This window comes from Numenius arquata, chromosome 1 (assembly GCF_964106895.1).
Source record: "Numenius arquata chromosome 1, bNumArq3.hap1.1, whole genome shotgun sequence".
Classification (NCBI taxonomy): domain Eukaryota; kingdom Metazoa; phylum Chordata; class Aves; order Charadriiformes; family Scolopacidae; genus Numenius; species Numenius arquata.
Window position 1 is genome coordinate 5,581,888 of NC_133576.1, and position 21,482 is coordinate 5,603,369.

General features: G+C 45.2%; 1 protein-coding gene across 1 annotated transcript; it reads right to left on the reverse strand.

Annotated features, from left to right (window-relative positions):
- Positions 1 to 10,723: 10,723 nt before the first annotated feature.
- Positions 10,724 to 17,014, reverse strand: BCL2L14 (BCL2 like 14). The gene is made up of 5 exons (XM_074158344.1): positions 16,591 to 17,014; positions 13,868 to 14,032; positions 12,822 to 12,889; positions 11,515 to 11,787; positions 10,724 to 10,765 (listed from the first exon to the last, which is right to left on the reverse strand). The coding sequence occupies exons 1-5, from the start codon at positions 17,012 to 17,014 to the stop codon at positions 10,724 to 10,726; spliced, it is 972 nt and encodes a 323-aa protein (XP_074014445.1).
- Between the last annotated feature and the right edge of the window lie 4,468 nt (positions 17,015 to 21,482).

Consider the following 21,482-nt stretch of genomic DNA (forward strand, 5'->3'; position numbering starts at 1 on the left):
TGCACCTCCCCTGGCTCTCCTTACGGGGAGTGCCCTCATGAAACCCAGACCTCCGCCTCCGAGGGCAGTGCTATGGTTTGAGAGAACCCATAACAATCTATTGTCATTAGACAATTATTCCATCACCCCATGACCCCTCCCCACACGGAAAGGGGAATCGGGGAACACAAAGAAACACAAGGGTTGAAATATAAATAGATTTAATAGACTAAGACTAAATAATTAACTATAATACTAAAGAACCAGTATTAATCCCGGTACTGATATAAGATATACAAGAATGATACTCAGCCCATTCTCTCAGCAGAAGCTGTGCACTCCCAGCAGGGACAGCAAATGGCGGACACTGGGAGCGCAATGGCTTCAGGAGGAAGGGAAGGCCTCAGGGCTCCGGCACCGGGGCAAGGAGTTGTCTGGACCTGCCGCCATCAGGGAGAGAGCCTGCTACGCAGCAAACTTTTCTAATTTATATTGGATTTGACATTCATGGTATGAAATAGTCCTGTTGGCCAGCCTGGGTCAAATGCCCAGGCCTTGCTCCTCCTCGTCCCTGCACCTGGCAAGGCTCAAAAACACTAAAACCTTGAATCCCACAGAGCCTGGCTGGCTATAAAGTAACTATTTTCACAAATTCAGACACTAGAGTCTTCTAAAAGTGCAATTTTCCCCAGCATTAGAAGAAAAGTTAGTCCTGTGTCTCTCAACCCAGGACAGGCACGTAATGAGCTTTTGTGCCTCGTCCCTTAACGGAGGTGGCCGTTGTCCTCCCTGTGAGGTCGCCTTTGGCTGCTGTGGAGATGAGCGTGGTGACCTCAGGTGGGAAGCGAGCAGCAGGTGAATCCTGCGGATAAAGTTCCAGATTGTAGGCAAATATGCCCAGCGCTGAAAAGCCAAGGAAGAAAAGATCCGAAAATGACCCCTACTGCAGACAGGAGGAGAGTTTGTAAAGGAATTTTTTATTAAAATGGCTCATGAGGCAATAGATTCCTTAAAAAAAAAAAAACACAAATCAACCATCCATTGGTGTATTTTTCCTAACTTTATGCATTTCAGGCATTCTCTGGTTGCTGGAGATGGAGTGATTCCTCCCTCGATGCCGCTTTCTTCTTTCCATCCTGTGAATGTTTTGAGAAACCCTGTGGCTGCAACATTGCCGTGCTTATGTGGGCTGTTGTGCTGAGGCACAGCTGTTAGGGATGAATTACTTGATGGAAGAAAACCACTTTCAGATGCTTCTAATAAAAAGTTGTTCCACCAGCAGCTCTAATAACGAAGGCTGACTTTTAAAAAAAGAATGTTCTTCTCCCTCCTGTCCTTCCAGTGTGATCCCATACATCCTTTGCACGCTGTCTCTGCATTACATTCACCTCTCCAACCGCCCCCTGCCTCATCCCCCTTGGTTTTGGCCACCCAAAAGGCAGTGCATCCTGAAAGAGGGGCTGACGGTGACTGGGGCTGAGGAACTCCTCAGCAGCCTGGTCAACCACACATGGTGGGTGAGGAACCAAGGTCCACCTGTCGCCCCTCAGGATGGGTGGGCTCTGGCAGTTGCACATGTGAGGACCGGGGTGGGAAGGAGGTGGTCGGGAGGGAATGGGCACAGAGGTTGATGCAGAGGTGATGGGGAAGGGCAGTAAATGTCCACTCCTGGAGAGAGGAGCTGGGGTGGCAGCGAGGTGTGTGGGATGAGGAAAGCATGTGTGATGGGCTGTTTGGTGGTTTGCTGATGGAGCAGGACACCCAGCAGCACTTCTCTGCAGGCACTCCCACATCCCCACGTCCTGGGGTTTCCTGAACAGCTGGGGAAAAGAGCTGACATCAGTTAAACTTGGGTAACTGAGTAGGAAAGATGTATTCTTTCAAATGTTGAAGGAGGAGGGGAAGGAGTACGAATCGTCTCCTCCACTGGCATCCCTCTTTCTCCTTAAAAGAGACAAAAAATGTTCAGAAGTCAAAAGTTAGACGGAAGTATGGGCTTGTCATAAAGCCAGGATCTGAGACAAAGTTATTTGGTGAATGGCACCAGGTAAGGAAGAGTAGCTTTTGGTTTTCCCAGGTCTCTGTGGAAAGCACAGATCTGTCAGCGCAGGGGGCATGGGAATAGGTGGGAAAGGGAGAGCTGTTTTTTTCTGCTGCTTTAGGATACTTGGCTCCTTCTATCACATGCGTGTTTTTCTCTCTTCATCTGATCATCTGATGTTTGAATCATCCTTCAGCTTTAGATGGCTCCAGAAGGAGACAACCAAGAAGACGGACAAGAGACGTAATCCTTATGCCTCCGTTATTCATTTCCTCCAGTTAATTTTATCTTAGTAATAAAACCCATCTCTTTCCATGGCAGTAAATGGCAACGGACAAAGCACCTGTATAGCTAAGAGGGCTGGCTATTCAGTCATCATTTACTGCAGGATTTCTCCAACATTTGTTTGCAGTTTACCTGGCAATTGTCTTGCCGTTGAGCACAATTAGCTGCTGTTGCTGTAAGCAGGTACTTGGTGGATTCGGTCCCCTGACTCCAACATGCCGCTGGGAGCCAACTGTAAGTCATCAAATATTGCTTCAGAGAAGGCTTTGGGTTGAGTTTTTGTTTGGTATTATTTTTGACAAGGTGCTTGTCTTTATTGCACAGCTGTGTGAGACCACTTCATATTTGAAATGATCCCTGGCCAGTACAATTCCTGTATTATTTTGTGACATGGAAGAGTTGGGGGGCGGGAAATAAAAATGTACTGCAAGCAAGGATCACATTAAATATGAAGATCCCTCCCTTCTGCCCACAGGCGCTTTGCTACTTGTAAGTCTAAAAGTCCTTAGAAGGAGTTGAATTTCACATGCAGCATCAAAAGTAAGAATCTACTCCTCTCCCTCTATCTGTTAGTGTTGCATCGCAACTGTGATGGTGGTTTTATATTTAATGATTTCTACACCGGTTCCTTCCAGACAGAATAGGTTCAGTGATCTTACGTATCTTTTACATCTTGGTGAGTTTTTAATATATTTTATATATGTACATGTATTATTATATACCTAGAAGAGCTCAATACATCATCTGTAATTGCAGCTACCTCCATTCGTTCTCATTGCAAGTATTTCAGGAAAACCCACAAATACTGGATTTTTGGGGGGGGTGTATATTTTGATTTTGGTACGTGCACAAAGAAGCTGACAGCCCATCCTTCTCGGGAACAAGTACAGCAAAATTCTCAACGTTGTAATAGCTGTGAGAGTGCCAATCTCCACCCGTCCTTGGGCTGCTAGAAAGAGGGACCCCGAGGCCAGAAGGTAATTAGCCGACTTACTTTTGCACTGAGATGCTTCATAATGTCTGTACCGAAGCCTCATGAATGAGCTGCAAACTCACGTGCATGGCATCCACAGCAAATTTGTTGCCGTGGTGGTTTTCAGCTTGCTTTGCTTGAGCCACTGTCTGTAGGTAAAATTATATGATGCTTTCCAACCCTTTCTTTTGAAAACCATTGGCAGCGGTGGGGCAAGCACGCCATTTAATGCTGGTAATTACAGAGTTTTGTGGGTTTCCCTTCTCTTCTACCCTACATTGAGAGACCCTGCTGTACCACGCAGGTGTACCTGCATATTTTCCTATGCTTTGTCCTATGGTGTATCCAAGCAGGAGAAGAGATGGCAGTCTCAATCCGAAGCAGCCCTCTTGTGTTTCCCACTGCTGGGGTCGCAAAACAGTGCCCAGGATGGGATGCTGAGCATCACCCTTCAAGGGCCCAATGGTAAGCAAAGAGGATAAGCCGTTTGCTCAGCAGCATTTGAGGGAGTGAGGAGAAGACAGTTATCCCAAGCCCCCCCACTTAGAGCAAAATACAGTTTATGAATCTTAAAACCTTTTTCAAAAGCAGAAAGTAGAGAGAAAACTTAGTCTTCAAAGTGCCTGTGAGTCACTCCCCTTCAAAACATTTCCATGGATTTCTTGAAGTTTCTTTCCAGTGTGTATTCCAAACGTTTTTGTGGGGATGATAAATTCTTCCTGTCTCACATTTAATTTTGGTCCATCAAACTGGCTCTCATTTTGGTTTTTCTTCTGGCACTAAAGGCTAATTTGCCTCCTTTAATTGAATGCAGACACTGCATCTAACATGACAAGGCACTACCCACTCAATAATGGGATATTGTCTTTCCTGACTCCTACTTGCCTTAATTAAAAGCAGGGGGCTGACCTCAGCGCTGAACTCTGCCCTTATTCCTTCCTAATACTTTTGCACATCGCTTCACGCTCAGGCTTGGCAAAGCACAGGCAAGTTCCCGGCTGGCCCACATCCCTTGTTTGTTTGGTTGTTGTTGTTTGTTGTATTGTCATTAAGGGCGAGTTGCACTTAGTCGGCAGGAGGTTCCTCCTTGCTTTGGTGGGGCTGGTTCTTCACCTGCGGGGACACGGCGAGGGAGGGGGGAGCAGGGGCATGGGGAGGTACCGCTGGGCACAGCCGCTGAAAATAGGAGCAGATTTGGGCTGGGTGAATGTTTCCATGGGCACACACATTTTGTAGCTGCACCATCTCCTGCGTGACCTCCTCCGGCTTGTGCGCTCTGTCCTCCGGATGGGCAGGAATCCATTTTCAGGGAGGACCCAAGATCTAATGGATGTTCTGAGGTCTATCAGATATGCAGCCTGCTTTCAGGTTTGGGGTCAGCTGTTTAAACTTTTAAGTTGGATTTGTTGGATTTGTTGCTTTGGGTTTTGTTGTTGTTATTTTTTTTAAATGTATGTCCTTTTATATCTAGATCTGGGACTTTGCTGTGGGCACTTAGGGCTTGAGCCTGCGCAGGACCTCTCTTGGTCAGCAGCTGTCAAAAGTTTCTTTGTGATCTGGGAGGGTAGAGCAATAGTTACTCTGGACTGGCCACAGTGAAAGTAGAACAAATTACATCCCATATTTTGGTAATAATCACCCCAGTACCCCAAACTGGGATACAGATGGGTGGCTTTATATGGAAGGATGCAAACCCAGAAGGCAGTGAGTGGCTGAAAGGTTGCTTTCTGCCCAGCAGATAAAAGAAGTGAGACACGCTAGGTAAGGGTGGTGGCAAATGCTCCCTAGGCCTGCAGAAAGAGCTGAGATTTCCTTGTGTGAACACCACACGGAAATCATCTGCCTGCACATCTTGTCTGTGCACTGTGTTTTCATTGAAATTATTTCTACAGAGAAGTTATGGATGAGTGTGATGGATCTGACCCACTAAAAGATTATAATTTCACTACAGGCACCAGTACTGACCCATGGGGAACACCGCTAGTTACAGGCTTCTGCGCCGCTGATCACAACCCTCTGAGTTCTGCCGTTCAGCCAGTTCTCAATCCACCTTGCTGTCCGCTCATCTAACCCACAGTTCCTAAGCTTACCTATGAGGATGCTGTGGGAGACAGTACCAAAAGCTTTGCTGAAGTCAAGGCAGACAACGTCCACTGCTCTCCCCTAATCTACCCAGCCAGTTGTGCCATGGTAGAAGGCTATCAGATTGGTCAAGCATGATTTTCCCTTGGTGAATCCATGCTGACCATTCCTGATAACATTCTTTTTCTCCACATTCTTAGAGATGACATCCAGAATGAGCTGTTCCATCACCTTTTCAGGGACAGAGGTGAGGCTGACCAGCCTGTAGTTTCCTGGATCCTCCTTCTTGCCCTTTTAGAAGACTGGAGTGGCACTGGCTTTCCTCTGGTCCTCAGGCACCCCTCCTGTTCTCCACGACCAGATGATGGAGAGTGTCTCAGCAATAGTATCTGCCAGCTCTCTCAGCACTCATGGGTGCATCCCATTGACTTGTGCATGTCAGGTTTGCCTACATGATCTCTAACCTGATCCTCCTCAATCAAGGGAGGGTCTTCCTTTCTCCAGACTTTTTCTCTTACCTCCAGGGTCCAGGATTCCTGGGGGCCAACCTTAGCAGTAAAAACTGAAGCAAAGAAGGCATTCGGTAACTCCACCTTCTCTGCATCCTCTGTCAGCAGGGCACCCAGCTCAGTCAGCAGTGGGCTCACGTTTTCCCTAGTCTTCCTTTTGCTACTGATGTAGCTCTACTTGAATGATGTACTTGATGCTAATTGTTGTCCTTGACATCCCTTGCCAGATTTAGTTCCAAGTGGGCCTTAGCCTTCCTTGTTGCATCCTTGCATATCCTGACAATGTTCCCATATTCTTCTCAAGTGGCCGGTCCCTTTTTCCACATTCTGTAATCTTCCTTCTTCCATTTGAGTTTTTCTAGAAGCTCCTTGCTCATCCATGCAGGCTTTCCACCTCCTTTGCCTGATCTCTTACTCATAGGGACAAACAGATCTTGAGCTTGGAGGAAGCGGTGCTTGAATATTAACCAGCTCTCTTGGACCCCCCTACCTTATAGAGCCATAGCCCATGGTATTCCTCCAAATAGGTCTTTGAAGAGGCCAAAGTCAGCTCTCCTGAAGTCCAGGGTTGCAATCCTACTCTTTGCCCTGCTTCTTCCATGCAGGATCATTGACTTCACCATCTCACTGTCACTGCAGCCAAGGCTGCCCCCAACTTTCACATCCCCAACCAGTCCTTTTTTAGCACAAGGTCCAGCAGCACACCTATCCTCGTTGGCTCCTCCACCACCTGTGTCAAAAAGTTATTCACAGTGCTCTACAGAAACCTCCTGGACTGTGTGTGCCTGGCTGTCTTGCCTTTCCAGCAAGTATCAGGGTGGTTGAAGTCCTCCATGAGAACCAGGGCCTGATGTGGAGAAAAGTAGTGGAGAAAGTCATGAGACACAGGAGAAACCTTCTCTGTGGGTTGACTAGGATGGATTGCAGTAGCTCCAGTCACAGGACACCTCCTAAGCCCACCTCACAACCTGTTGTGCGAGGTATCTTCCAACAGAGCCGGAGTTTCTGTCTCTCTTCTGGGGTTTACACCACCCCCAGCAAGAGCATCACAGCCGCAGATAACAAACAAGCCAAGGCAGTCAGCTTTAACGTTTTCTGCTTGGTTCTCACCCTTCACTCACGCTGCAACACCCCAGCGGTGAACTTTTCACCCTGAACCCGTTCCAGATTGCGAGCCTCTACAGCAGATGAGTCCTAGGCAGTAAATCCACTTTTCAGACAACAGTGTCTACCGAGCTACTCCCCTCGGCGCTTCGCTGCCGTTCACTTTCTGTCCACCTGCTGCTTTTCTGTCTGCTCAAGAGTGTGTACCGGTAGTAGTTGTGTGCTACTCACCTGTGGGAAGGAGAGAAAGGAGAAGCAGCTTCAAAAGAGGGAGACCGTGCAATGAGGATGCCTCCATATGCCTCATCAGCCTATTTTGGAGAAATACTGGATTTGCCAGCGTTGCCTGAAGACAACAAGCAAAGGTAAATAGTCTTGTCACAGGCGACAGGACTAGAGGAAACAGCCTCAAGTTGGCGCCAGGGGAGGTTCAGGTTAGATATTAGGAAGAATTTTTACACTGAAAGGGTTATCAGACATTGGAATGGGCTGCCCAGGGAAGTGGTTGAGGCACCATCCCTGGAGGTGTTCAAAAGACGGGTTGACATGGTGCTGGGGGACACGGTTTAGTGTGGGGGTGTTTTGTTTTGTTTTGTTTTGTTTTGTTTTGTTTTGTTTTGTTTTGTTTTGTCAGAGTTAGGTTGATGGTTGGACTAGATGATCTTGAAGGTCCCTTCCAACCTAGATGATTCTATGATTCTAACAGATGGTAAACGGTAGGTTTGGGCAAAGGTTCAGGGCCGTTTTCTACTATTTCTGCCTCCTGCTCATTCACTGGAACAAGGGGCACTGCAGCCAGGAGCCAGGGCAGAGCCCCTTTGTGCAACACGTGGGATCTTCTTAGCTGGTGCCTTTAGCTGCTTCAGGGATCGGCAGCTGGGGCAGGTCCCACTCGCTGGCTCTTGGAGGGTGACCTTAGGCTGGGATGGCAGATCCCAGGTGCTAACACAGGCTGCCCCAGTAGACTGACTGGTTTTAACACAGCGCAGAAGGCAGCTGCAGGATGCTTCTAGCGTCCTTTAAAAACAAATCCCGGCACCACCTGCACAGGTTGTTGTTGCAACCTTAACGCACAGTGAAATCAGCTCATTTTAAAATTAAACTTGCTGCTATAACAAACAGCATGATAGTGACCGGGGTAGATAGACAATAAGAAAAATCCCAAGCGACACTTCTTGTTTTAACAGCAAACCTCTCCGTCTTTTACGGTAACCCCCCAAATTGGCGCCAGAAGGTCCTACAGGTAAGCACAGACAAAGATGTCTTGTGAGAGAGTAACATAAAAGGACGGCATGGCCAGTCGCCCCCCCTCACAACATCCCTTCCCCTTCCATACGCACCCAAAACCCACGCATTTGTCTGCTGCTAGCTCAGTCAGCACAGATTAAAAAAAAAGACAGCAAGACGACGACCGCTTGAGCCAGTAGTGGAGCTTTGTTAATTGATGCCAGGCAGCAGCAGCGGCAGCAGCTCAGCCTTGACTGCTCCTAGAATAAACCAGAGCCATCGTTCCAGCAAGGAGGTTACCACAGAGCCCTGCCATAAAAGGAGTAGATTGCTCTTAAAATCTAACTGATGCAGATGACAAATGTAAGAATGACTAAATAAGAAACAGCCCGCTTGGCTGATTTCCTATGCTGGCCCCTACTGCTACTGAAAAAAAATCCATCTTAACAACGCACAGAAAAATAAAAACCAGCTGAATATCTTTTCTTAGACGACTAGTTCTCACATTCCCATTCAAAGACAGTCTATTTTGCTGTTGGCTCTACTCTTGGCGTGAAACTTGCCCTGAGGTACCAAAGTGGGGATGAGGGACAAGTGTGGGTTTAGGGCTACTAAACCTTCAGCTTGAAAACCGCGCTCACACAGAATTTGCACCTCGCTAAATAGCAGGCTCTTATTCAAGCAGAGAAAACTTAAAAAGCGACTTCCATAAGCTAGTGCCCAACTAACGGCAAACTGGTGTACTCCAGCAGACCAAGTCTAGTCTTAGTGTAATTAAAATGGAATCAGATTTAGTTCTTCAGAGCCAACATCTAGCTAACAAGCCTGCTTTAGAAACCAATCAAATCTATAATAAAGCAGCAGCCTCCAATGTGTGGGAGGGTACAACGCCTCACAATTTTTCTCCCATAGGAAAAAGCTGTTGGAGCAAGAGACAGGAGATGAACAACATTTTGAACGTTCAGGTAAGTGCTTGCCTCTCCCCCACAAATTATCCCCCCTTTGGGGATATCTGAAGTCATCAGAAAGAGTGGATGTTCTTAAAAACCAAGGGAACCTTACATTTACAGGCTAGAGATATATCAAGTATTTCCGAACTCCTTTGAAGAAGGGAAACAAAGGTAGCTCACTTCCAACTTCTCTGTCTTTTGTCTCACACATACATGTCCAAACAGAGGCACAGTTTGCTACACATGAGTTTAAAGTTTAAGGTTTATTAGAAAAATGTTTGATCTTTGATAGCGTTGCATATTTTATACATCTGGTTAAAACGCTTTTTATCACTTTCATTCAAAGTCATGATTTGTTGATAAGTTCTTCATGTAATCTTTGTAGTTAACGTACTTGTACACACAAAATGGGTACCTGTAATGGAAGGGCATCTTACTCAGAGGCAGGAGCCTCTTCAGGAAACATTACTTGTCTGTACTGGAAAGTCACAGAGGCGATGCCATGGTTTTACGGCTTCAGCAGATGTCCCGAGTTCCCTCTTTCTCCACTGGGGATTTGCAGGGGACAGAAATCCAAAAGTCATCAGCTAAATGGGCCGCAAACCAAGCCTCAAAACCATGAATAGTTTCACTGGCAGCTGCCTCTACTCTAGGTGATGTGCTGTTATCCCTTCCACTGCCACACATACAGATTCAAGAACTCTAATCAGATCACTTGCTTTCAATGGATGAAGGGTCAGTTCAGTTTATGGAGAAATTCCTGAGATTACACACAGCATCGAGCTGCTTTTGAATAAGGAGGGAAACTGGGACAGTAGGATAAGTTTTAAATTTCTTGGACTGCAAAGCTCTCACAATGTTTGTATCTTCCACATTAAGGGACAAAATAATGTTGTAAAAGTCACCATCTACTGTGCCGTTCTTTGAAGGTGTTCAAAAGAGAAGAGTTCAAATTAAAAGAATCTGTAGGTAGATCAAGTCTGTTTTCTTAGGGGAATGGCAGTGGAGTAAAAAGCCGTAATTAACCTTACTCAGTCCCTTTCAGAAGTATAAAATTGCATCAATACGTTGGAGAATCTACTCAGAGAAGGAGGTGAGGAGAGAGAGGAAACTGAGCAGTATGCAGGTGTATCTTCTAACAAGACTGTGGAACTGATAACAGATGGTATCTCTATGAACTCCACAAATCTGGCAGCACTTGTCTCACTTGGTTAATGGATAATCACAGTCCAGTGGTTCTTGATTGCGTATTTTGACATTTTTATCCAGTTTTCACTTTAACTTTATCCATGGGAGTAGTGGCAGGCATACTTCAGAAAGCTACCTAAAAATCACTATCTGTGGCGCTGGACTTGAAAGTGCCTTCATATCCACTGAAGAACACTTCTACATCAATACTGACTTTAAGAAAGTGCAATTGTACCCATCGGAGTTAGCCATGCAACGCTCCAGCCTTCCATGATAAAAAACAAAAATCCACAGCCACAAATTACTCTGGCATCGGTTTGTGGTAACATCCTGTGTGTTCCTTAAATGAAGGCTCCTCCACCCTGAAGAATGAATTCAGTTGTAATTACTCGACTTCTTCCTCATCCAGTGAAGTCAAAACCTTCTCCTGTAACATAGAAAGAAAATTTACAATTATAAAAGCAATGAGGAACCTCATCCCAATTCCAAATCTGCTGAGGTCAGCCAGTAGGTTTGCCAGGAGGATTTCCCGACCTCCTTAGCTACCTATTCCAATGGACACAGGCTATACAGCTGCTGAGTGTTTCCACTCATTTCGTGAAGTACAAAGGGACTAGGATCTCTGTTCTAAGTGCCTCCCAGCAAATTCAGGTAAATAAGCTATGAAGGGCAGCAGCTCAGCATCACTGCTGACAAAAAAGGACCTGGCACAACCGGCTTTGAAAGAGGGACATGAAGATAAACAGATGCTTTTGTGCACAGGGAAAGTGGAAGCATACCACACTGCAAGGGCAGACTGCTGAACTCGTACGCTGTCCCCAGAACCTGCCAACAGCAGAATTCTAGGGAGAAGGATAGGATTAGGGCTAGCGTGAAGTTTCCTGGTGTTTCTTCCAGCCTTCAGCTATTTGTGGTGGAGAGACCATCTGTGCCTGGAATAGTGTTTTATACTTAATCCTCCATGAATGTCTCCTGTTGATTTTTAGACCTATGTAAATGAAAAGCTTGTAGTATAGAAGATGTCTTGTAGCAAGTAATTCCACAGCTGGGGTATACGCTGGGTTAAAGAATATGCAGTTTGGTTTGGTTTGCATCTGGCCCTTGTTAGTTCTGTGAAAATGTGCCGCTTCAAGTTGCCTTAGCCTATGCACAAGTCAAAGGAGGCAAAACACATACCCAGCCACCCTGGTCCTGAATCCATGGCTTGAAGTGTTCTCTGAGGTACTTTAACCCAAAGCCCAAGACCAGGTTCATAGGATGGTTGTCCACAGCGGTAAGTCTGGTGGCAACTTCCATTGTAAAGGCAACTTTTGTGCATTGTACTTGGTCTCCTGGCTCACTTGTTGAAACTGCTGAGACATCCTCCAGGAACAAATCAGTAATCCTCTTGAAGAAGGTGTAGGACAGCATGTCTTTAAAATGCTGATTGAAAACTCTGTCCTTTTTGATCTGAAATTAAGAATAAGGATTGGTTAAATCAAGCCACTTTTGTTGGAATTGCTTTTCCCATCTTATCGGGAAAGGAGACCGTCTCTAGGTAATACATGCAATACAGTCTAATCACGGTGGTGAATGCAAGAGATGACACACAAACCCAACAGCTCACTGCAAAGCTGCTCCTTCAGGCCCTGGAGGTCGCTTTATGGTTTTTTTTCCTCAAGAAAATCTACAGGCTTTTTGCATTTGAATAAGAGAAGCAAGAGAGAGAGAAAGCAAAACAAGCGTGACACTGGTACTGAGACCTGCAGGTGAGGAGACATGGGAATACAGGAGCAGCGGGAAGTTGACAGTAAAAGCAACGTTAACGTTATGGAAAGTGCTGGCAACAGCTGCCACGCTAAGATCCATTGGCTCAGTCATGGTCTTTGTGATGTTTCTTACTGTATTTGGGTACCTCTCTGCTGCAGGAGCTGAGCACGTCCTCCATGTGGCACTATACCTTTATAGGTAGGGGGCAGCTAAAAAAGGGAGTGAAGGGAACAAGTACCTATATTTTTAATAGAGAAAACATCCACTCCAACTAATGAACTCATGCGGGGGTTCTTCTATAGCTTTAGGGCAGGGCTTTCAAAATGCACTCAGAAGATTTATTTCCCTGCAGCAACTCTCAAAGCTGTAGCATTTCTCTCCCTCCACTGGGAGCAACTTGTATGACAAATTTAATGTGAACACAAGAGTTTCTCAGAGTAAGTCAAGCACTTAACACGCCATGAAACTCAACAGGAATGAGGAAAGTGACTCCTCTTTGAAATGTACATTTTCGTTGTCTTCCTCGCACACCCCAGCAGAGATCCCTGATAGTCCTCTGGTCTTGAGAAAGATTTCAGGATGAATGATGAAGGTTTTGGAAAGCCCTAAATGTGAAAAGAGAAGTTCAGGGTAGAGACAGAGTACACCAGGTTACAAAACATTCACTCCCAAGAGAAGCGTAATCTCTCTCACACATTCTAAAATGTGTTGCTCCTGAAAACAGAAGGAGTTACCTTTTCTTCTAGTTTGTCCCCTGCTTGTCTTAACAGTGAAACTACTGTTTGTATTATCTTTTCTTCATCTGTTAAAGAAAAGAGTAACATAAATATCTCAGCCTTCTAGTAGCATCCAGGTAGCAAACTATGGCAAAAGCGTTTGTGTCACCTAATCATAAAAACAGCTGCTATTTTGTGGCGAATTCACAGTGAGTTGTGCATCCAGGCTTTAATCAGAAGCTCACAGAAGCTAGTCTGCGTGGAGTAAGCAATGCTGTTTCTCCATCTGCCCAATGTTTTGCTCCAGTTAAGAATCTGGGAAAGAGCAGAGGCTTTAACATCCCACTGCCAGCCCTTTGGGCTTTGAGATATTTCTGATAACAAGCCAGAACAAAAGAGCAGCTAGCAGAAGCCCATGAAAATAGACTTAAAATTATGGGAAAAAAATCCCCTCATTATTACCATTTATACCTTCTACAACTCATTAGGACAAACTCTGGGTTTGCCGGATTAAAGAAAATGCAAGTATGGCAGGATCCCCCTTGTAACCAGAAATCCCTAGAAAGCTTGCATTAAAACTAAATCTCTGCAGGCGTCATGGAAGACAAGCGGTTCAGACTTACAACAGAGATTGTTGAGCAGTGTTGTGCCATCACTGAAGAGGGACTGACCAAGGCATTATTGCCCCAAGGACTAGTCTTTGGCCTTAGAGCCCCGGTGTATTACTCTGCCCTCAGCCCTGCCACTCCTACTGCTGCTCTGTCACCTTACGTCCCTTTGCCTTTACCCTCCTTTTCTCATGTCACACATCCTTGGATTTTTCAGGATGCTTCCTTTAATTGCAGTAGCAGGTAGGACTTGCTAAAGGATTGCAAGAACAGTCCCCAAAACGTGGGCAACAGGGCAAGAACCAACAGGGCAAGAACCACCAGAGCAAACTTCCTTCTTCACAGTGTCTTACCACAGAAGTTCCAAGTAATTCACCGTGTGACATAGACAAAATGCCACAGTGCGCAATCCCAACCTGATGTACTGCCTGTGAGCGTGAAATTCTTCACCTTTACCGTGTTCCTTACCCTCAGTTCCATCAGTATGGTAGTTATTGTCTTGTGCCTGATGGAGGCCCTGATCCATTGTCCTGAATGACACATCTGAAGGAGATTCCTTGGATCTGGAAGTAACAAGCTTGGCAAGTTTGTCTGCAATGTGGTTGACATCTGCTGTTTCACCTGATTGGGAAGGAGGGTGGTAAATAAACCAATTAATCTTTCCAGGAAGTAATTCAGTGATTTTCTCGTTTACGTGCCCCCTGAAGGGGAAGAGCCCATAGGATATCGAGAGATACATTTCCCCACGCTGGGGCTTTGCTATTGCTTGAGATCAGCTGGTAATAATTTAGAGAGACAAGTAAAGCAGTACAGCCCCTCTCTAGTATTTGAGCAGCAGCTAACTACACAGGGGCCATACAGAAGAAGTGTGAGTGTTGCTCACTAGCGTACATCCTTGCAAGCCAGAAGCACGCCACGTATTAAGAACCGTGAGAGTACTGCTCTGTGTGAATCTTAGACCTTACTGTGAGAGTGGTATTGCCAGTGATTAGCTCATCTATAGGTCCGGCTACAGAAAAGATGGTGTATTCGAATGCTCTTTCCTTGCTCCCACGGGCCAGTCCTGAGCAAAGGAGAAGCAGACTTCACTTCGGAGGCACCCCTAGCACAACAGCTTCTCGTGACCTTGACATTTCTGAATTAAGCAGACATGAATGTCAGGAGAACTCAGCAACCAAACCGGCTTTATCCACGTTGTGTAATGACCCTGTCATTACAATGTCCCTGACCAGGACGCTCCCTGGCTGAAGGTGTGCCTTGGCGAGGGGATGCCAGTGGGGATCCTGCTATAGCAAAGCAAGCAGGAGGAGCTGTCGCAAGGTTTGTTTCATCTAAAAGGTGGTCTTCCTTACAATTCGCCTAACGAAGTGTGGGATGCAAAGCTCCATCTCCCCACCACCACTGCCAAGCAGCAGCTCCTGTGTGACCATCAGACATCCAGACAAGCTCAGCAGTGGCCTGACCCATAACATGTGTAAAATTCACAACCAGAGTTTACCATGAGGGCAGCAGGGGTTAATGCAGCCAGTAAGAACTGCATTTCAAGGCTGTTGAATGAACCCCAAGACATTTCCATCCCTTTGTCTGCTGCAGAGCTTGTCAGGGAGCTGCTAAACTTCTAGGAAGGGTATCGGGCTGTTCATGACTTTGGAAACCTAAGATTTAGACAGGTAGTCCCCAAAAGCACCCCTATTTTCTCCAGAAGGGCCTGGGCAAGCTTTGCAGTGCAGCTCCTAGCAGTATAAGTTACTACTACTAATAATAATGTTTTAGGAATTGGTCCAGCAATTGGCTGAAGGGCAGGTAAAGCCCATATTTGAAGGCAAGCAGAATCCCCCAGGGAGGTTAGCACCCAGCACGGGGAGGTTTTACCTCAACGCCATGCTGCAGGGAACACGGCGATGTATTGGCAGGGCCATCAAATGACTGCATCCAAACTGTTGATAACTTTCCTTGGCAATGTGAAAATGAAATGGATATAAAAACAGATATCCAGATGCAGGCATATATCCCTGGCAATAGAAAAATGGAAAGTTGTAGTTATTTCCCCCTAGCAGAAGGCGCTGGGCTGAGGCAGGGACCATTTCTTCAGAGATGTAGCTGGATTTGGCAGGAGGGAGAATGATGGGCTTGGGGAGTAGGAGCAGGCCCAGGACAGTTAAACTAATCAGGGATGGGGCATTAGGCTGGAGTAGTCGGTGATGGATAATGGTTAGAAATATCTTTAGATGTGGTGAAAGAGGAGAACTGCTGCAACACCAACAGTATCCAAGCTTGGACAAATTAAACAAACAACCCCTTACCTCATGTATATGAAAACAATATGGCAAAGTATCATATACTGTATATGGCAACTTAATGGGGATACCTCTTCCTCCTCTCTCAGCCTTGTACGAGAAGTTATTTTATATTTATATTAGTTATATTTATGTTAGTTATTTTCCAGAATAGAAAAGGTAAAATCTCATTTCCTGCAGTGCAGTACCTGACGTGGGGCTGGTTTTGGTGGCTGGGGTACAAGATGTTTATGTGGATGGATTACAACCACTTACCAGCTCTTCTAACACATGACAGGGCAGGTTCAGACTTAATATAGTAACAACGTGTAAAGGAGACTTAGATAACTCTAGAAGACTGTTTCCATTTAAGATACACGGTGGGGCTATAAGAGGTGGCCCAGAGACACGGGCTGCTCTGTGCTTGAGGCAGGTCGCTGCCAACTGCTTGGCACCAGAGTTTCAAGCAGAGTCTGGCACTTTGGTCTAGTGTGGAATATATATCACATAATTAGAATGGGCCTTCAAAGAACTTCTCTTTCTTGATTTTAGCATATGGGGTCTTCAGCCCGACTAGTGTTTTATGCTTTCTTTCTAACCAGGTACGAAAAAGAAAAAGCCCATGCTCAGAAAAAAACAATTTGTACAGTTAGTTGTACAATACTTACCACCATGCAATGGAAAACAGAAAAGCCAGGCACAAGCATGAATCTTGTGTATGCAAGCACTACTGAAGATCTGGCAATCGGCCTTCCAAATTGGAAATCAATAGAGCTAGCATAAGACATGACCAAAAAGTGAAAGCAACATTCCTCCTCCTGCCTTTCCACAAGCCACCAGCCATTTAAGCTATTTAGAGAGAGATTTAAAGACAAGCAGCAAAAGGAAAGAACTAAGACATACTTGTCTGACGCTGAGAATTCCCTTCTGAAACGATCTTAGATTGTGCCTCAGGACTTTCTGCATGACCTTGTTGCAATGACAGCGTGGGGGACTCTTCCTGCTCTGCTCTGCTGCAGAAAAAAGGTAGACAATATCCTGGCAAGTATCTTCTTTTTGATTGCTTTTTGCTCTGCTGTTCAAACACGCCACCCTGGAAAAGTGCTTTTAGGGTTGGTTCCTCTTTATCCCTTTGACGGTCAGTCTCCACTTTTCTCCTGATTAACGACGATTTCTGCACATCAGTCTCATTTTTCAGAAGTTTCCTATATTTACTGACAGACAACCGCCGCTGGGCATAGGCCATCAGGATCTTGTATTCTATGCTGTCTCGCTCATCATCTTCCAGCGGTATTTCTTCCATACTGGCATCACTTGGTGAAGACATCTTTGTCCCTGCAAGAACATAGTCTCAGCTTTAAAGGCTTAGGGAACAGCCTGTTCTTCATGAATACCAACCAGTACTTGGCATTTCTACAGAACCTTTTGCCAAACACCTTATAAACCTCAATGACATGAAGACTATTGCAGTACCTGGGAGCCAGAGAAGCACTGGAAAGAGAATTAGGGAATTTGGTTACTGAGAAATACCTCAGGCAACATGCAAGTCCATCAAAGCATGGGAGCAAGAGACCTGCTACATTGCTCCTAACTGCATTTGGTGGCTTAGACAGGAAAGATGAGGAAATTCAAGGAGTATTCAATGGTCGGGTACAGTACAGGAAAAGAGAAAATTCCATTAACAACAAGAACTGATTCTCGGGATGGAAAGAAAAACAATTCATCAAAGCATTGCAGAGGAAAAGTCTATCCTCTGGCTCAAATGAGCAAGAATCAAAATACATGAGAATTGTACTTTCAGAGGAAGCTTTGACAAATCCGGGCCCTGAGTGCTCTAGGTAGGAAAGCAAATGAGAACTAGCCCAAACATTAGGAAAAAATATGATATTTACATATCATAATGTTCTCAACTGTCTTGTCACTTTAGGGGCCCTGAATCAACAGTCTTGCGTGTTTGACTGCACGCAGTGGATGGCGCGGTGGCACTTATCTAGTGTAATTTGTTCCTGTCCAAATAAACATACCAATCCCACAGCACGCACAGGCATTTTGCCGTCTTCCTGTTTCCCTAACGCATTGTAGCTTACCAAGCCACAGTGCAAAACACTCTCCCGTTTTTGCTTTGCTCTAGATCCATTTGCTACCTGGCCTCCCTGAAGCCAGAGAAACAAGAGGAAGAAACAGGAGCCATCAGCTGTGAGGCAGCGACCCGAGAAGCGACCCGCTCTTCTGCAGACCCCAGGTGAGGTTTTAGATGTTTGAGCAGGCAGCCCTGGCCTCCGACAGCGAGCTCTCTGCAACGTCTCTGTTCAGTGACCCACGTAAAGTTGAACAAAACTATGCACACATGCAGAACCTGTCACTGGGATCTCAGTTGCTGACAAGCCGAAATAGGAGGCTTCTGTCCCCCCCTGCCCTCTGTTAAACAAGTACCAAATTCACACACACTGTGCCCTCAGACTGAGAGAAACAAATTTAAGTTAATTTCTTCCTGTCTGGAATATCGTACTGGCTCACCTTTAGCAAAACTCTGGCCTTAAGCTTCTGAACATCTCTATTCGGAACAGATATCTCGCCTCACATGCCTCTCATTTCACTACTCGGGTATAAAGGATACCACTTGTCTTCTGGATATAGATGGTGTTAGGACCATTAGGGGGTTAATAAAAATGTTGGGAGTGACTGATTAGTCAAAAAAGATTTCCCAGCCCCAGTAAGTTATGGAAAGAAACAATGATCAGCTGATTTGTCACCTTGTTTCCAATGCTACTCTTATTTTAAGATTTTAACTTCATTTTGGTTGTTTCCCATATGTAACTGTTCAAGTTAAAAAAAAAAGTTTTGTGGCACTCTTGTGCTGTTTCGCCATGAGCTGCAGAAAGCAATCAATATTACAAAACTTAGATAAGCTACTTTTACTTCCACTATCTAAGCTAAATTGGTTTTTGATGGTGCTGTTGAGACAACAGAAGGAAAAAAAAGGAACATATAAACCCTCAAACCCCTCCTTACCAAATGTATGGGCAGCAGAAATTAGGCCAACTCCAAACCCATGCCTTACCTGTACTCTTAGTTCAACATTGTCCTTACCAGGGAAGGGGAAAGGTATCAGGAAAGACAAGGGGGAAAGGAAGGACAGGAGGAAGGGAAAGAAGAAAGGGAAAGGGTTGGGGAGGATGGAACCTGGAGTGTTACATCGTAGGTACAACGTGATAGTTCTTCTAACCTTGCACTGCTAAATGCATCTGTGCAGCTCTCACAGTCTGCATCCCATTTTAGAGGCTCTGTTTTTCCTTCAAGAGAAAGGACTGTTCCAGATGCTGTCCTGGGATAGCACTGGCTTCCACTTTCACTTTAGGACAGTCACTAAAGAAATAAGAATGGGAGTAGTGTGAAAGGGAGAAGGGGGGCAAAATGGGGAAAAAAACATGTCACATCCATTGGTGGAAAAAGGAAAGGTGACTTGTTCATCTCTCAGGGACCTGCTATGTTAAGCCACTCCATGAGTGAACCAAAATGTAATTTCCCAACCATGCTCAAGTTAAGCTACTGACACACCACCATCCCGAGCCTCCAACAGCCTGTCTCGAACACATGGCAATAGCCTCTCTGAAATTTTCTTCCCAGTGTAAGCCTGGGTGTCAGCTTGCTCAGTTTTCCACTCGCAGTGTGTTCCAATTTGATGTTTAGAAACCCATACTTAACTTCATGTGGCAAAACAGCCCACTATGCTTGGATGAGAATTTATCCCAATAGCACCCAAGGCACAAGCAACTACGTTGCCTACGAATGGCAACCTGGGTTTCAGCAGGAGCCCTGTCCTGTGAAGGGTCCAGTTCTGCACTGAGACCTCTTGCTCACAAGGTCATACCAAGGTGAGTCCCTGTTTGCTGGACATAGCCAGGGCACTTTGGAGGCCAGGGAAGAGGGCACAAGTTCCCCTTCTCTTGCTAGTTGCTGCCTTGAGGTATTCAAGGGGTCAGCAGGAGCTGTCTTCTCACCACATTCGTGTAGGCAGCTTTAATGAACCTGCAAGGGAAACTGAAAACCCAGCAGGAAAACATCTGCAAGAGACTGTTACGAGAAATGAACTAAGTGGAGAAAAAGAAGTGGGAGCTAGAAATACAGAGAAAGCAAAGGAGAACTGAAATGATGCAAGACAGGCATGAGGCTTCTGCTTCTTCATTGCCGTGCCTAAGAGGGGAGAGCTGATGCGCGTACCACCCTTGGGATGCAGGAAAGCAAAGGCAAGACCTTTTCCGTGCCCCCTGATTGTTTGAGACCATCTTCCAGTGCAAAACAGGGCAGTTCAAAGAGTGTTTTAAGCTGCACTGCATTTCTCACTGTCTCTGCTACGCAGAAAACAAGGCTAGAGCAAGTCCCTTCAGCTAGTCAATGAGCCCAGGAACAGGCACTTCCCTTTGCCCCAGAAACCAGACCAAGCATTTATTTCATTTTGAAGTTTGTCCAGAACTAGAGAGAAAATTTTAAAGGCTATGCCATTCTCTTTAATTATTTAATACTTTATTCAAACTCAACTTCCTCCTTGAAAAGATCTAACCTCACCCTTCAGATCAGACATCGATGCTACTTAAAAAAGCATAGCCTTTCCCACCATGAGTACTCTTTATAGATCTAAAAAAATTCGTGTAACATTCATATATACTCATTTTTCACCGATATAAAAATATAAATAACAATATAAAATAGATAAGCTATATATAAATACCTATATATATTACTCATAAAGTAATTACATAAAATAATGCATTCCCAAAAAGCAAGAGGAATTACCAGTAGCAGCATTAAAAAACCCTTACAGCCCTTTACACTGGGCTATTACTTACACATTGAGAACAGTCCTACCCAAGGTACAGATAAAAATCAAATAAGAGTTCAAAGGTTGGTCTCCTAAATGAGGCTCGGCGCAGACCGATAGCAGGAGGTAAGGTATTATTACAGCTTGCTAGTGCGTAACATCAAATAAGCACTTCCACATCAGATGCAGCTGTACCGGCTAAGCCCGCACCTCGCTCTGATGGCCAACCTCTGAGAAATGAAACAAAAATATGTTGGTAAAAATGTGGTATAGGAGCTTCCTTACCAGGACTTTTTTGAGCACTGATGTCTCGGTAAGAAATCTCACACCTGTGTAGACAACAAGGCTGGAGGAGCATAAAAACAGAACAAGGAGTCGCAGTTGATAGCTCATGTATGCCGTTAATTGCAGATAGCAAGGAAAGGAGATATCACCACATGCTGGTGAGCATTTATAAAGGAGACTGCCAGTAGCTAGCTTGTTTTTCAGTTCATTTTAAAGTTTGAAATCTTAAGTGGTGACTTACATCTCTCTTTAGGCTTACTTCTTTGTACTATAACCACTTTATTTTTCCAATATCCCATCCAGTGTGGGACAGAGACAAGCCAGGCCTTTTGCAGAAGCAGCACTCACTTTGCACGAACTCTCAGAACTGATTTTCTATGAAGAACATTTTTTAATGCAAGCATTGATTCAGTTTGACAAGTACTTGGAAGTCCTGCTAAAACCCAAATCTGCATATTATTTCCTAGGATGATTAAAAGAAACTTGGAGGATCAGATTATGGAGAGTAGCAGCACGGTCTCATTCTGTCTACTTAAAAACTCTGGTCTAAATTATTTATCTTCTGGAGGTTGCAGGCTCTGAGGGAGCAGTGTTACCCCCTCCCTCTTTATCTCCTCCAGACCTTTTCCTCCTATTATTGAACATGCCATTTCCCAGAAAACGGAGACTGAACCGCCAACACTCGTAGCAG